The following is a 16,285-nucleotide window of genomic DNA, read 5'->3' as shown; positions in this document are numbered from 1 at the left end:
ACTTTTTTCCTGTGAAATAAAATTGGGCTATGTGTTAGTTTATTAATTCTTTCTGTGTGTGTGTATTATTAGGTTTAAAAGAGACTTGGAGGGGAAGCAAAGGGTATTGTACAACTTTAACTAACTTTTTAGAGGATTTTTTCTAAAACAGCTTAAGATTCTTCATACCAAAACTGCTAAAACTATTAAATCCATATTAAAGAAGTCAAATATGATGTTTTTAATATCTTCAAATTTTAATCTTAGTTGGTTTCAGGCTATTTTTTGGTGTTGGATAGAGTTATTCAGATAAATGGCCTTTTACAAAAAGTAACTTCCTTTCTAACCATCTTTTTGCTTTAGAATTACAGTTAGTTTACAATTAGGTTATGTCCTTTCGTCGTTTTTACCCTGTGCTAACTCTTTGATAGTTTTCATTTTATTTCATCTCAAAAATTAGATTTCTGTTTTTATGTGAAAACATAATTTTCTGTGGCTTTTTCCCCACCCCATCATAATAAAGCATATAGCATCAAACTTTCTGTTTTGTTTACAAATAATTTTTCTCAGATTTTCTTTGGCAGCCATTTTTGCTGAAATTTTTGCTGTTCATTCAATAACGCAAGATTACCGTATTAAAACAATTTTGTCCAATATAAGCGCTTTAATAACATAATAACAGTCAACTCTTATGCAGACATGATGTAGAAATAGAATTATAGCAAGTCGTTTTGAACATAACAAAAACTGTATTAAACAGGCAAACTTATGTTAGCAAGTAAATGGAATACCTTGGCCCAAAAACAGGAGTAAATAACTCTCCCCAAAGTCAGGACTTTGAGACTTTATTTCATGAAATATAAGGGTCAAAAAGTATAGAAAAAAAGCTAAACTCTAGACTAAAATATGTGCAAAAATACTTTGCTACTTTGCAAAATCTCGAGGCTTTTTGGCCCGGTTGGTAAAGAGAGAAAATTTGGTTATGTTAAACACTGTAAAAAGCAGGGAGGAAGGGGACATTACCACGTCCTTATTGCTGGCTCTTAAACTTAGGGAACTTCATTGAATTTTTATTGGTTGCTTCCAAACTGGTTGTGTACCAACTTTTCAACTAATGATATTAGTCTACAGAGGGTTGATTTAGTTTATAATCATTAAGGAAGTGCATTAATTTATCATCTAATCCATTGAGATTCCTGGTAAAAAGAGAAAAATTTAAAAAAAGAATAGCAATTATTTTTTTTTTAAAATCACCTATTAAATCTTTTTCATAATAGATTCAATGATTTTTGAGGCATTTGGCAGGTTTTGAATATTTTGGTTGCAATTGTCTTTCTCCTGCCTGAAATAAGTGTAGCAAACTATTAAAAGAGAGAGAGAAAAATCTTGGGCTAGTTGTGGTTGCCCCAAGAGAAAAGGATCGAATTGGGTGGCTGGAAAATTAGCAACCATTAAACTTACTTTATGGATAAATTCAAATCCAAAAATGATAAGTCAGATACTTAAATTTCCTTTCTCGCAAGTGTTTTCAAAAACGCTTACACATTGCCAAAAACCTAAAAAATCGATAGGGCATTGAAAATGTGATTGTACGTAATTTGACATTTTTTCTCCATTCTGGCAGGCACAGCAAACTTGACAGGATTATCCAGGTATAGAGCATAAAAATTCTATTGACTAAAGCAAAGCTTTTATCAAAATTAAAATACTAAAACATTATTTTGTAGAACAACCTAATGTAAAATATAGATGTTCAAGTCAATTTCAGGTTCCAGGTATGATTTTGTAGGTCCTGCTCCACCAGGCTCCAGCAAACTTTAAATGGCTCCTGTGACAGCAAATACTTCAATATTTCATTTTCATTTAAGAAATATCCTTAATCAGCAAATAACTTGTATTTTATTATGCAACATGTATTGCTGACCACTGCAGATTTCTCTTATTTAAAATCACACAAATGAAATATTTGAAATTAGGTATATTTTGATAATCAAATGAATAATCATTTTATAGAATTAAATAAGCTTGTAAATTGTTTTCTTTCCTTAGGTTAGGGCAATAGGAGGGTGTCAAAACCTTCCTTAAAATTAAAATTAGGAAGGCATACCTACACTTTTTTCAATTCTTGATGGCTCCAACCCTCCTGATCTTGCCACTGGTTGGACGTATTTAAATCCTGTCTATTGATTTATTAAGTTAATAGCCTTATATTTGGAAGCTGATTTAAAAAGTTCCAAATCTCTTTGGAATTTATTTTACTAGCAGCTTCGCCCCTAGCCTCTAGGGGCTTCGCCCTATGAAGTAATGGGAAGTCAACCCTCCTATATAGAAATATTCAAAAAAAAATATTCTTTGTTAAATTACTCTGTGGTAAAATTAAACCCAGGTTGTGCGTTTTGTGCACAAAAATTTCAATTTGTACAAATTAAACCCAGGTTGTTTGCTGGATACACAAAAATTTCAATTTGATAAATTAAACCTAGGTTGTTCGCATACACAAAAATTAAAATTTGTAAAAAAAAAATATTTAAAATTTTTTTGGGGGGGGAGGAGGGGGGGGTTCATGGGGGCTTCGCCCCATGGTGCAGTGGGGTTCCCCCACCCCAATTACTGGTTTTTGTTTGTAAAAGTAAAAAAAAATAAAAATTTTGGAAGTTGGGATTTTTTTATTTTTGGGGGGATGGGGTGTCCCACCCCCCAAGAAAATAGCTTAAAACCACCAAAGGAACAGTAGGTATATTCCCAGAAAGGTAGAGCCCAATTTGTTCAGCAGTTACTGAGATTTTACAAAAAATGTAAACAAAATTTTTGGGCGGGGTGGATTTTATTAGTTTTTGGGGGGTTAGGGGTGTCTCACCCCCCAAAAAAATAGCTTAAAACCACCACAGGACCAATAGGTATATACCCTAAAGAGTAAAATCCGATCGGTTTAGTGGTTACCGAGATCTTAAGGGACAGACAGACAGACAGACAGACAGATGGACAGACAGACAGACGGACAGACGGACAGACATCAAGCTACTTTGTATTATAGATGTATGATCATAAAAAGGTTTATATTCACTATGAGAATTGCTTATCTATCATTTAAACTATCTCCTTTGTTTACTATGGTATTCTAATGTTATATCCTGATCCCTCATCCTTGATCCAATGAATGGAGCTGAATTATTTCTTGCATAAAAGCTTTCTGTTAACATCAACTTGCTGGTGGCAGGCAGTTATTGAATGACGTCTCTTGTCAAGCTTTCATTTGTGTCAACTATTGGTGGAGAGTTTAGTGTTGTGTTTAGAGTTCTGTCCAAGTGAGGTTTCACCTTCTACAGAATTCGCGCAGCCTTGCCTTTGTGCTGGCTGCATTCATAACAAACAGCTATTAAAATCTGTCTTCATATTTAACCATATTTACTTATATTTAATCAACGTATAATCTAATAAATATAATCATTATAATATTTTGTTAACATTAATTTCATTAGTGAAACTACTCTATATGTATGTCCGACCACCAAAGTCTGTTTATATGACACTAATACTAAAGTTTAATTCACAATGAGTAACAAGTTAACATTTTTATCTTTTTAGATCATCTCTGATCTATTATTTGGTAACAAAATGTCAAATTTACAACGTAAAATGTTAGATAGTATAAGGCAAGCCATTTTTTACGGCTTAATGGTAATTGAGACAAAATGATTTATGTCATTTGTGCAGTAATGTATTGTAAATATGTCAAATTAACCATAATGTTAGTTGTGACAGTGGTAGAAATTCTGGATACTTTATGCTTGATTATAATGAGGCTAAAACTTTTAAATTGAGTTTACACCTCATTCACAGAAGTGGGGCTTTGCTCATACTTTTTCCTCCCTATCCTCTTTCATTCTCTATCTCTCTCTCTCTGTGTGTGTGTCTCTCTCTCTCCCGCTCTCTCTCTCTCTCTCTCTCTCTCTCTCTCTCTCTCTCTCTCTCTGTGTGTCTCTCTCTCTCTCTTCTTTCATTTTCTATCTCTCTCTCTCTCTCTCTCTCTCTCTTTCTTTCTTTCTTCCTCTCTCTGTGAGCTTCTCTATCTTTTCTCTTTCAATTGATTGTTCTTTTCCCTTTTTCCAGATCTTTCTCTTCTTTTCTTTTTAAAAGCGAAGCTTTTCTATAATTATAGGGTCGGTCCGTTCGTACGTCTGTAACGGATAGCTTTTTTCGTTAATTTAGTACGTCCATTTTAAATGTGTTGATTTTTTTACTTTTTTAACAATTAATTTTTATGTGATATAATAAGCCGATTGGTCTAATTTTTGGTATACTGATTCCTTGGACAACAAAGTACAATATTATAAGCGAAGCAACTCTATAATCGAGTCCTAAAGTTGTAAGTATGTTCAAAAATATTATTCTGTATCAAGCAGTTTTTCAACAATTTTACTTACAATTTTGCTTCGATTCTTATACATTTATATTCTGATTATTCAGTTCTGTTATACAAGTGTTAGTGTCCGTTTGTCCTACCGTTTCAGTGCTTCGCTTTTATGGATGTTGTCATCCTTGTTCCTATGGATTTTCATCTATCTTATTATTTTTTCATGTATACTACACACCCTCCATTACTTTTATATAAAATCCAGCTACTCTTTAGCATTTAAGAAATATTTCAAAATGCCTCAAAAATGTAAAAACCAAGGACATACTTTCTATCTTTAGATAATTTGAAAAAAGCTTCTCCCGAAAAAAAAACAGTTTATACATTTCAGACAGACAGAAATCTGTTCTTTATACCTAGATTTAATCAAACCTTTTATTTAATAATGGATATAGAATATATTATGACAAGGAAAAATTTTCCTCAATGTAGGTTACTAACAAGGATATGATTTATTGGACAGTTTATTCATCCAGTAGTAGGGGAGGGGGGAACAGGGTTGGATAAGGGGGGGGGGGTGCGTTATTAAAACCATCTACAAGTTTTACTTATTAGAATACACGATAATCTGGTGTAAGATTCAAGTAATAATTTATTTAATTGTATGCTTTATATATTAAACATCATTAATCTTTTTATCATTTATTTCAACTTAAATTTTACATAAATTTAAAATTAATACTAATAATAACACAATGATTTTTATATAATGCCCTTAAATTAAGGATAATAAATTGGATTTTGGTTTCAACTAAATTTTGATGTATTTTTCTACATTATTTCTTTTTTTGTACTTTAATCATCTCTGATCTTTTATGACATGGTAATCATTTTGATATTTTTTGTTGGATTTTTGTTTACGGTGCTGCAGGTGGCTGGAGGAGGCACAGGTATCCGCTAGCTCCACAGAATATACCAGCAATGGGACAGACAGTGGTACAGGCGCCAGGAAGGAACATTCCGCACAAGGCACAGGAGATACTGGCCTGAAAAAAATTACATTTTTCAAATAAGTGCCAAAATGATTTTTAATTAATGTAAATACCTTCTTATTTTTTCTCTTCCTTAAAACCTTTATTATCTATCTATCTACTTTTCTCTCCATTTTTTTCTCCATTTATTCTTATTTATCTATTTTTACTCTTTCTGTCTTTTGTTATCTATCTCCAAACTCACCCCAGGGCAGACGGCTGTAATATTGTCGCACTCTGGCATCTCAGTTCTGGCGTGGTCAGGTACGAGCTCCAGGTTCTCCTCCAGCTTGCAACGGAATACAGAGCTACACAGATCTGAGTTCCTATGCAGGAAAAGTATGTCAATAATCCAATATCTATGATTGACTAATTAAATAGTAGCACTTCTAGGGCATATTACCAAGTCTATGTAACTGGACAAAGTGTCTTAAAAATCAGCCATGTGACGTCATAAGAATGAAGGATTATCCATCTCTTTTTTTAGGGTTTTCTTTCCCACTTTTCCTCTCATCTCCCTCATTTTTATTAAGTCACATGGCTAGTTTTTGAGACACTTTGTCCAGCTACATTAAGATATCTGACAAGATGACATATTCTGTGATTTATTGACACTTACTTGGTTGTTGCTCCCAGATCGAAGCTGGCTTTCAATTTTCTCATGTTTGTCAGCTTTTCATTGTGCTCCACACTGTTCAAAACTTGTGAGAAAACACGTACAGATTCAACAATACCCTACAAATAAAAATAGATTTATGTATATATTTTATAAGATGACAAGCGGTAGCGCCACTAACTTTGGGGCAATATAGTAGGGCAGAAAAATAGCCTAAAACTATACCTAGACTTATCTATATAAATAAAGTAGCCTGAAACTACATCAGAACCTATAAGAAACGTTATTGTAAAGGAGAACCATATCGGTTTGGCGGTTAGCGAGATAATACAGACAAAAAAAAGGTTTATATTGTAGGATAAATTGGATGCAATTTTTTCCATTTCTAATTTTTAAAATATTATAAAAGCAAACAAATACCTGTGCAATATCGCCGCTTCTAGTGCTATGAGCACCAACTAAACAGTAGCTGCGCAACAGACATTCAGTCATCCGCCCAGACAAGGACATCTCAGCAACCAGGGCGCTCTGACTTTGCATGTAGTTCATGCTTGTTGTGCCCTAAAATACCAAAATTATTTTTCTCGTATTCATTCGAATCTGGGAATAGGAACCGGTTCTCATCCATACGAAAAAAAACTATATCCAGCTTTCTACGAATATAGAAATGTACAATCATAAGATTAAAACCAGTTTTTTTAGCCTGTGCCTTCGGCACCTCGGGGATAAAAAAAACCGGTTTTAATCTCATGATTGTACATTCTATATCTGCGGAAAGCTGTTTATAATACGATGCGAGAAATAACTATTCTTTAAAAAAAAAACTAAATGTAATTTTTTACTAGATGTTTACATTAGTCATAATATAATCCTTTTTCCAGTATAGCTTCAAAATCGATTAATATCAGATGGAATAGAATCAGTTCTCAGCCATACTAAAAAATCATGTAAAGCATCGTATTTTTTTTAGTTTTAATATTTTTTTATTTGTTAAAAAAATCAAACTTACCAAAACAGTAGGAACCAAAAATAAAAGAGACAACATTTTGTCTGTAGAAGAGGGGAGTGGTGGTGTATAGACTTTGGTAGTTGTAATGCAAATGAAGGCTGCTGTCCACAAACTGTCAAAATAACTTTAATAAACCAATTTACAGTTAGATCAACTTTAAATTTAATCATTTTCCCCTTTTAATCCACCCCTCCTCTCCCTTTTTCTATCTCCCTTCCCTCATTTGTCTATTTAAAGTAATATTAAATTAAAAATAGATTTATTAGGTTGCTTGTTATTCATATTTACGCAACTTACCCTTATGGTGTTACCCCCATCCCCCTTTCCTTTTGTTATGGCTTCCTATTGGTCAGACACGCAAAGATCTCTCGCTTCTCATTGGTCAATTGACTGCGCGTTTTACGGTCAACCAGACAAACCGCTGGCGTGCGCGCATAATAAAACCATTAAAAATAACGGGATTTAGAATAACGGTACTTTGTTATGATTTTGATTTTATCAAAATTACTTTAGGATACATGTAAACAATAAATTAAAAGTATTATGTACTTAAATTATAAAGCAGGGATAAATAGTTTTATTTAAATATTTGTTTACCAAAATTACAGGTTTACAGAGTGTGGCTATTTATATGTCCATTAAGATCTGGCAAACAGCTATACTGATTGTTTCACAATTTTCTTGAAAAGTTTTATTTATTTTTTGAAGGTTTTCAGCTATTTGGAAGGAAAAAGTTGAGGGTATGGCACATCCCCTTTCAGGTTTGGCCTGAGAAAAAATACATCCTTCCCCCCCCCCCATCCAAAAAAAAATAAATTAATAAGCAGCATATTTTTTTCAAAGCAAAAAGAAATTTTAAAAATATCATGTTTACATTACCCCTGAATAAAAAGGCAATTGGAAATTCCAATATGATATGATAGGAAAATAACATGCTTCACCCTAAAATAAGTTGTTTTTTACTTTCTAATAAAATGGGGAATCACCTTTGATACATTTCAAACTAAAAGGGAAGGAAAAATATAGAAAATTCTCTTTAGATTAAATGTAAAGCTTGTAAATATTAAACAGTTAGGGATTGACTATCATCAAGTAGAGACCTACCAACAACCATCAGAATGTTATACCTGGTACTTGGCTTGATTGTGGGGGCTGCAGCAGGACCTGATCCTGCCAGGCTCTTTGCTCCAGAGCAGCCCATCGCCAGAGCCAACCTTGGACGCCTTGCGGTAATTCTTTAAGATTTTTTTTCAAAATTAATTCAATACAAATTGTTAAATTTTCCACAATCATTTAAATCTTCTGTATTAACGACAAGAAATTTGTTCACCAAAGGCACAGCAACAAAATTAACAACACTTAATATAGTAATACATTTTTATATTTTTGTATGAAATAAAAAAAACTTATTTCTATTTAGGTTCCACGTGGGGGACACTCAATGATTTCATCGACCGCAAGGCAACAAGGAGCCGTCATTATTGAACAATTTCTAGCCAAATCTGATAATGGATGTCTTGCAAGGGCTATGTGCCAATATGGAGCCAGGTATAAAGTAAAAATCTCACTATTAGAATAGAGTTATAGATTCTTGAATAAATGGCTAATGTAGGTAGGAATGCCTATATTCGTGTATAATATGTGACTTATGGCTTTACTCAAGTTGATGTAGTCGAAAGGATAAAATTAAAACTAAGTATGTAAAATAGTGAGAGACATAGGCGGATATTATTTAATATACAAATAGATAGTTCTATATTTATAATAAGAAAATAATAAGTAAATTAACAAATAATACGATACCCTATTACATAAAGTATTAAGCTTTTTTTGTCTGTAGCGAAAGATCTCGCTTACCGCTGAAACTAAGTAGATCTCCTTTACAGTGAATCTTCTTACTGAGATGGTTTTAGGCTTTTTTCCCCTTTCATGATTCCTTCGAATATAAAGTCCCTAATTGCTAGGAGTGCATTCGCTGGTAGATTAATAATATATTTATTTAACTTTTTAGAAAAGCCACTGGAAGATTTGTAACTGACATGACCATTGAAGATGCATGGGATAAAGTTCAGGTAACAACTTTCTATAAAGTAATACAATACAGGGGGAAGGGGTTAAATAACTGTGCCGACTTTCATTTGTGTATTTGAATATCAGCCAATAGCGTCGTAAATATTAAAACAGACAAGTCGCTACAAAAATAGCTGGAATTAATTTGCTAGTAGACAAAAAAAGGTCTCCAACACTATAAACAGGTTGTTATCTGGATTATATATTTATACTTATACATTTATTTATAAAGCAATGTTTTCTACAGTTGTATTTTTGCTTAATACACTTAAAAATAACATATATAAGGACACTATTTTTTGTGTAATGAAACCAACTGCTTTAAGAAGACCCTCTTTTTTTCATAAATTATCCTTTCAAGTGAAATAAGCTACCTATTCTCTCTTGTATTTATCTAAAACTTTGGAATTTTTTAGATGATCATCAAGGACGCTTGGAACACCGTGAAGGACAAGTGGGAGGAAATCTTCGGGGACGACGCAGAGAGGTCCAACATGAAGCAGCTCATTGGCGCCATTGAGGTCGGAGAGGCCATGGGCTATGACACCTGTAGGTCACTCTTCGAGTGCTCAGAGGATTTCTTTCAGGTTCAACAAGCTAGGATCACTTGTGATGGAGCAGGTAATACAAACTTTAATTGATAAGTAGAATTAATAATTAGGCGGTTAGGTTGGAGGGAAATAAACTGCCTCCCACCAATATTTTCAATTACTTTTCTATAGAATTAATGTGAGGGGGTTTAATATTCAAAGAAACTTTGAGGGTAAACACCAATAATTGTTTTGTTTAATTGGATATAGTTAGTTCGATAGATATTGCTTAAAATATTAAGATTGTTATAAAGCGACATACTAGTGACTGCGCTTATAGCCTCTAGGTCATCCTTAAGTTTATTTTTGTGGTTAGTGAGATCCTAAAGAACAGATAAAAACCTAGCTACTTTATATAATAGTTGAAGATATTATACATAATAGATAGATTAAGATAAAATATTATTTTTCTTGTATTTTAGGTAAAATCTGTCCTGGATTTTCAATCGGCTGCGCCCTTTGCGGTTTATATGCTCCTGCTGTGTGCGGCTCAACCTGTACTGTAGCCGCTCTGTACTGCGGTTTTGGCGGCTACGCCTGTGCGGCTGAGGCTGATGAACCAGCTACCACCGTTGCACCGATGCTACCACCGTTTTAAAGAAACTATTTACAATGAAAATTACTCAAAATTAAAAAAAGCAAAAAATTGTTAAGGGCATTTAACTAACAATTCTGTAATATTATGTTGTAATAAATTTGATATGTTATGTAGAAAATTGCAAATAAATATGGAAATAATGAACACGATTGTTTAGTAGCGAATCTACTCTATATTAAATTTTGTCTGTCATTCCTTAACACAATAGGGGGACTGTGATTTTCTCAGCCGTTATTCTAGATAGACGGCTGATTTTTTTGTGAAGATTCCCTAAACCAATGAGAATCTATTATGTAATTTACTTTGTTTATCGTTTTGTCAGTCATGCTTCAAAAAAAATATTAAAAATATAGAATGAGAAAGGTTTCGTGATTCTTGCTTTTTAACAAATTCTCTTTAAATCTCCTTGTCCGTTTTTCATATATAATTAAAATTTTCTATGTTTCCTTTCTTGTGGTTGTTGTCATGATTTTTGGTATAATTAAGGACAATTTTGCTTTTATTAGTGAAGCAATATATATATATATATAATAAACTTAGTAACGAACATGACCTAATTATAAAGTAGCTTCGATACTAAGGAAAATATATAAATGTGTTTTACTATTTTCCGCTTACAAGAATAAGAAATAAAAAAAATGGTGAGAAGATAAATTTCTTAGTAGAGTGTAAGTAAGAAAATGATTCAGTGCATACATTTACCAGAGAGAGAGAGGGGCTGTTTATTGCACTAGTCCCCAAAGTTTTTAAATAACGTTTTCTTTTTCATTGGTCAAACAACTTATTTGAATAGGTGAATTTTTATTGGTTGATTCATTAAGTTAAGTGTTAAGAAGGGGAAATTTTGTGTATCATCAAGGGGGATTTATTGGCAATTGTCTTATCCCTTTAGATCCCTGACATATTCTTATCAAAACTTTTTTGTTGGTGTTAAGGCTACTCTATAATTACAACTTCACGTCTTTTTGCAATATTTTTGGAAAAACCTGATTTTCTTTGTTGTTGATAAGGATATTGTGGATTTTTAAAAAATCACTTGCAAATTAGAATCTCATTTATAGATTTTCCGCCGTCGGGGTACACAATCTCTCCTTAAAAAATTAGTAAATTATATAAAGAAAAATTGTTGAGGAGGGGTTGAAGTGGATTTTCAAATATAATAGCTTAAAACCATCTTGTAACCAATTTGAAACTTTCCTAAAACGATTAACTCAATTGGCTCAGTAGTTGTTGAAATCTTTAGCTTTAGCTAAAAATTCTACTACTTTTATTAGTTACGTCTAGACCAACCAACAAATTGAAGGTATAGATAAGATTTTCTGCTAGCAGAATGAGAACCTTGTAAAGATATAAACAAATTGTATTAATAAGTTTTAAGATTGGTTAAGAATTACTAAGAATTACTCATCTATTGGTAAATAAATTGTTTACAGCATGAAAAACAAAATTGTTTGCTACCTGCAAATAACGTTTTTTTGAAAGCGAAGCTTTTCTAGATTTTGGGTCTGTCCGGAAAGCTATTATCGTCCATTTATGCATGTTGTAATAACCCTTTTGATTTCAAACTTTCTGTAATTGTTAGCCATAATTAAAATCATTAACATTAAGTCTGTATGATTTTTTTTTGACATCATTTTTTTACATGAAATTGTATCTTGAGTTTGAGAATTAGATGATGAAGTACAATGTCAAATGCGAAGAAACTCTATAACCAAGTTTTCCATTGGTAGTACATCCATATTAAGTATTCAGTTTTTAATGCTCGTTTGTCCTACTGACTTATTTGTGGAGCTACGCCTTTTAGGATTGTTCATTTTTTATATTGGTGGTTTCGATGAGATATATGTAGAATTCTAGTAAAAAATTATATCTACAATATTATAAATTTTGTTAAAAATGAGCAAAAGAATTGAATAAGAAACTATTATAGGATGAATGAATAGTAAAGAATCAATTCAATTGAGTAAATCAGTTTCTAAAAGTGCGATAAAAACCAGAGATGAAGACATCACTCAAATTTTAAATGTTTTTTTTTTATAATAACTTTCATTTTTATACATCTTTGGCTAAATCATTAAAGTAAAAGAAAAGAGGGGGCACGAGCTATATGTAATATTTAAAATTGGGTTTATGATTATCTGCCAATAGCGTCGGAAATATAAACACAGCCAAGTCGCTGCAAAAGAGTAGAAAGCCATTTGCAAGCCGACAAAAAGGTCTCCACCACTTGGGCCAGGTAGTTGCCTGGGTTATACATCTATACTTATACATTTATTGCAATCTAATCCTGACAAAAATATTATTTAATTGTTTATATTTAACCTAACTCCCTTCTCCCTGGATAAAAGTAAAAATCTATAAAGAGTACCTGTAATATACATGATATATTTCAATACTAGTAAAAAATTCTAAATTGGAAAGATTCTATATTAGCCCTTTAAACGAAAAAGTTCGTTATCAATAGTATAAAATCTGTAAATATTATCAAATAGGACAAAAGGAGTAATATCTTGTTTAATAATTCTTGAGTTATTTATAGAAGGTCTTAATTGGTTGGTTTTAGAAAGATTAAGCTATATATTTTGAAAGTTTGGATAAAAATATTCCTAAAAGGAAACTTAAAATAAATAAAAAAAATATCGAAAGAAAAATCGATGAGCTTTTATTGCAAAATGTATAGGATCTTCTAGAAGCCAACTTTGAATACAGGCATCCCTACTCTTAGAAATAGCCTAAAACTTGCAAATTAGCCAAAACAGGGTTTCTAAACGACCACTCTTATAAGGTCCAGGGTACTAAGTGCAAATTCCAGCAGAAAAAAATAAGATATTAACAGTTACATAATACACATAAAGACAATAAAATAAAATAAAACGTTCTTGAAATTTGAAACAAGTTTATCTTAGTTAAAACAATAGGTATATGAGAATAGAAGAATTAAAGTAAGCTAAATGTGGCTAAAAAGGTAAAGATAACATCTCTAATAGTGCCTAGGGAGCTCGAAAATTCCCCCACCATTATTTTCAATAAAAAAATTAATACCGAGTAGTTTTTTTCTTCATGCCTGACCCCTACTGGGGGCCTTCACCCTGTGGAGCCATTATCTGGGTGGCTACAATGTACCTAACCTAACAAAATCATTAAGAAAAAAGAATGTACAATTTATTTCAATGGGGGGGGGGGGGGAGATGACACCGCCACTATAAATAAAAGAACAAAAAATATAAGACAGAGATATTGTTGTTTGAGAACACAATAATAAAAAATGTTATCCCATTAAATATTGCCGTAAGATTTTTTTTTATTTATCCAGTAAAATCTCGCCAAAAAATTTAGTGCTTCATTTAGTTTTAGATTAGTAATCAACTTCGAATAAAGAGCCCCAAGAGGCTAAGTGGCCTACTTATAGTACGTACATAACCAGGGATCTAAAAGGATAAGATAATGGCCGATGAATAGATGTACATTCCCAACGATGATAAACATAATTCCACTTTTGTAGATTACTATTAGTGGTTGAAATGTTTGGACACTACACTTAAAGCACCAACCAATCCAAATTCAATAAAAGTCCCCAAATCTATTATGCCAAAACATAAGAAAACGTTATTATAAAACTTTGGGGACTAGTGTAATAAACAGCCCTATGTCCCTTCCCTCCCTGATACAGAACACTCTATATTCTGTAACTGTATTGTTGAACCATATTCACAGAATTTTATGATATTTAAGGCAATAATTCAGAGCAGGTTAATGTCAGAAACATGACCCAGGATTCAAAAAGAAAACACAAGAATGACAATATCCATAGAAGTGAAACATCCATAGAAACATGTATAGATTAAATAAAGAATCACCATTCAAGAATAAACAAAGATTCCGTGTAATTTTGAAGCATCTTATTGATCCTATAAAAAATGACGTCAAACAACACAAAAGGCAATGATAGACAAGTTAATTGACAAATGGTAAAATATATACTTTTGTATTGGTCATTTGTATTATATGACGTCGTTTTTGTATATGTACTATAAGCTGCTTCTGTAAATCTGTCCCAAAATTACTTGAATGCAAGATGCTTAATATGATATACTTTTTAGAGATGCTTTAGACATAACAAAGATTAAAAAATAATATCATACTAAACTAGTAATTATAATTTAAAAATACATGCTTATGTTACATGAAAGTAGCAGAAAAATTTTCATATCATCTTTTCTTAACTATATAGACGGACAGTTAAAAGTATAAGTAGCTTTCTTGCTAAAACTGTAAGGCTTTTTCTGTTAAATTGTGTAAAATAGTATTTGAATGAATTTAAAATTTATTTTCTCCAAACTGACTGTTTAAATATCCTTCCAATAAACTCAATGTTTAAATACTTGAAAACGTTTATAAAATGAAGGGAGAAAATAAAGTGTCTGGTTTTCTTTAGCAGAAAGTTCGGGTCAATAGCAGTTCATAGTAAAATGTTCCTGGTAACGATTTTTCTAAAAATCTTTGAACTTTAAAGGCTTCCAACGGCCAAACGGTGGATTATGTTCGCACAAAATAGTCATTAATGAATAATGCACAGTGATCTCGCAGTGCACACAAAACACTTGTTTCACACGTTTTTCTTCAGTGAAGCTTTCCCTGTGCATGATTTGATCTAGGCTATTCCAGTTATTTGTAGGCCTTCTTATTACGCTTAAAACGGGGTGTGGGCATGATATGTACGTTCAGCCGTTTGGCAGCTAGCTGCCTTTAAAATTCATAGATTTTTGGAGATATTCGTTGCCAGGGACATTTTACCGTGAACTGCACTAGATCTGAAAGTTCCAATACAAGAAAACAGTTGTCTGACCGTATGTCTTACTTACCGTTCGTCTGTAAATAATATGTACATGGCAAAAGGAAATATAAGTGATAATTCTTCATGATCGATCGGTCAAATAAAGATACTGAAGTTAAAACCTAGCTATGAAGCTAAAATTGTTGGTTGGTATGCTTTAGCACTCATCGTTTAAAGGATACACGAGTACATTAAGAAAATCACTTCCAAATTAAAATATTTTCTGCAGTGTTTTCTCTGTTAAAAAGAGAAAAAAAGAAAGAATTATATAAAAAGGACAGTTATATCATAATTATCGCAAAGTAAAAACTGTGAAACAGTTATAATAAAAAAAACTTGGAACATTTTCAGTAAATAAAATATTAAAATGATAGATTTACTGGATTTTTTGTTTGTTAAATGTTTATACCAATTTATTTATTAGTATCTAAGGTATTATTACAATTACAAATAAAAAATTATAGTCATGAAAAAAGATAAATATGTGCACCATCTTCTTTAAAATTGTTTTTAAAATGCACCTTAAAAAATATCTAACTATTGAATAAAAAAGTTTTTTTTCAATCAAGTAAAAAACAAGAATGACACTTTCAGTTTCAGGGAAGCTAACAAAGTAGGAACATATGGAGATGAAATAGTTGACAAATTTAACAACTAAGCTAAAAAACAAAGCCGAACTTACAAGGTAAGTTGTATAGTTGAAAGTTGTTTAACAGAGAATTATTCACAAAAAATATCAGACACCTATCTTTATTGACATCTGATAAAATGATATTTCTTTCATGTAACAAATTGACAGACGAACAATGGGCATCTATCTTTAATATCAGTAGGGAGAACCATTAAATTTACATGTCTGTCTGGTTGTTCGTTACACTAGTTCTAGTCTCATAGCTTTGTTGTTTTTAAATGTAATTATTTATGTTTTGGATAAAAATATATAATTTTGTTCTTTAATTGCACAGATATTGTATAAAAACTAACGCATGGGACAGAATAGTAGTCATATAGAGAAGCTACGCTTCAAAAAAAATATTCCCCTAAAACTTTTTGCTCATATTCAATTATACATGAAGAAAAAATTCACAATCTTGATATTGAAATATCTTTTTTTTAACTTTTTCAATTTAAACCAGAAAAAGAAACTTTGACCGATACGTTATTCCACACTCCTTCAAACCACAACATTTTTAAACCTTAAAAC

General features: G+C 31.9%; 2 protein-coding genes across 2 annotated transcripts; one reads left to right on the top strand and one right to left on the bottom strand.

Annotated features, from left to right (window-relative positions):
- Window positions 1–5,019: 5,019 nt before the first annotated feature.
- LOC145329028 (uncharacterized) lies at window positions 5,020–7,144 on the bottom strand. The gene is made up of 5 exons (XM_080173031.1): window positions 6,990–7,144; window positions 6,401–6,541; window positions 5,984–6,099; window positions 5,570–5,690; window positions 5,020–5,379 (listed from the first exon to the last, which is right to left on the bottom strand). The coding sequence occupies exons 1-5, from the start codon at window positions 7,023–7,025 to the stop codon at window positions 5,251–5,253; spliced, it is 543 nt and encodes a 180-aa protein (XP_080029157.1). The 5' UTR covers window positions 7,026–7,144; the 3' UTR covers window positions 5,020–5,250.
- A 909-nt stretch (window positions 7,145–8,053) lies between these two features.
- Window positions 8,054–10,391, top strand: LOC145329016 (uncharacterized). The gene is made up of 5 exons (XM_080173014.1): window positions 8,054–8,218; window positions 8,410–8,537; window positions 9,001–9,061; window positions 9,476–9,680; window positions 10,072–10,391. The coding sequence occupies exons 1-5, from the start codon at window positions 8,108–8,110 to the stop codon at window positions 10,245–10,247; spliced, it is 681 nt and encodes a 226-aa protein (XP_080029140.1). The 5' UTR covers window positions 8,054–8,107; the 3' UTR covers window positions 10,248–10,391.
- The last annotated feature ends 5,894 nt before the right edge of the window (window positions 10,392–16,285 follow it).

The sequence above is a fragment of the Acartia tonsa genome, chromosome 9, assembly GCF_053477335.1.
Source record: "Acartia tonsa isolate MP-2025a chromosome 9, ASM5347733v1, whole genome shotgun sequence".
NCBI classification, from domain to species: Eukaryota; Metazoa; Arthropoda; class Copepoda; order Calanoida; family Acartiidae; genus Acartia; species Acartia tonsa.
This window is presented reverse-complemented; position numbering and strand designations above follow the sequence as displayed.

What these genes read in the sequence shown, in the direction of transcription:
- LOC145329028 (XM_080173031.1), bottom strand. Translation starts at nt 7,025, where the DNA reads ATGTTGTCTCTTTTATTTTTGGTTCCTACTGTTTTG. An exon ending in GAAGCGGCGATATTGCACAG is followed by an intron (nt 6,100 to 6,400) that starts GTATTTGTTTGC and finishes TTTTATTTGTAG; the next exon opens with GGTATTGTTGAATCTGTACG. An exon ending in TTACAGCCGTCTGCCCTGGG is followed by an intron (nt 5,380 to 5,569) that starts GTGAGTTTGGAG and finishes AATTTTTTTCAG; the next exon opens with GCCAGTATCTCCTGTGCCTT.
- LOC145329016 (XM_080173014.1), top strand. Translation starts at nt 8,108, where the DNA reads ATGTTATACCTGGTACTTGGCTTGATTGTGGGGGCTGCAGCAGGACCT. An exon ending in ATGCATGGGATAAAGTTCAG is followed by an intron (nt 9,062 to 9,475) that starts GTAACAACTTTC and finishes GGAATTTTTTAG; the next exon opens with ATGATCATCAAGGACGCTTG. An exon ending in GATCACTTGTGATGGAGCAG is followed by an intron (nt 9,681 to 10,071) that starts GTAATACAAACT and finishes CTTGTATTTTAG; the next exon opens with GTAAAATCTGTCCTGGATTT.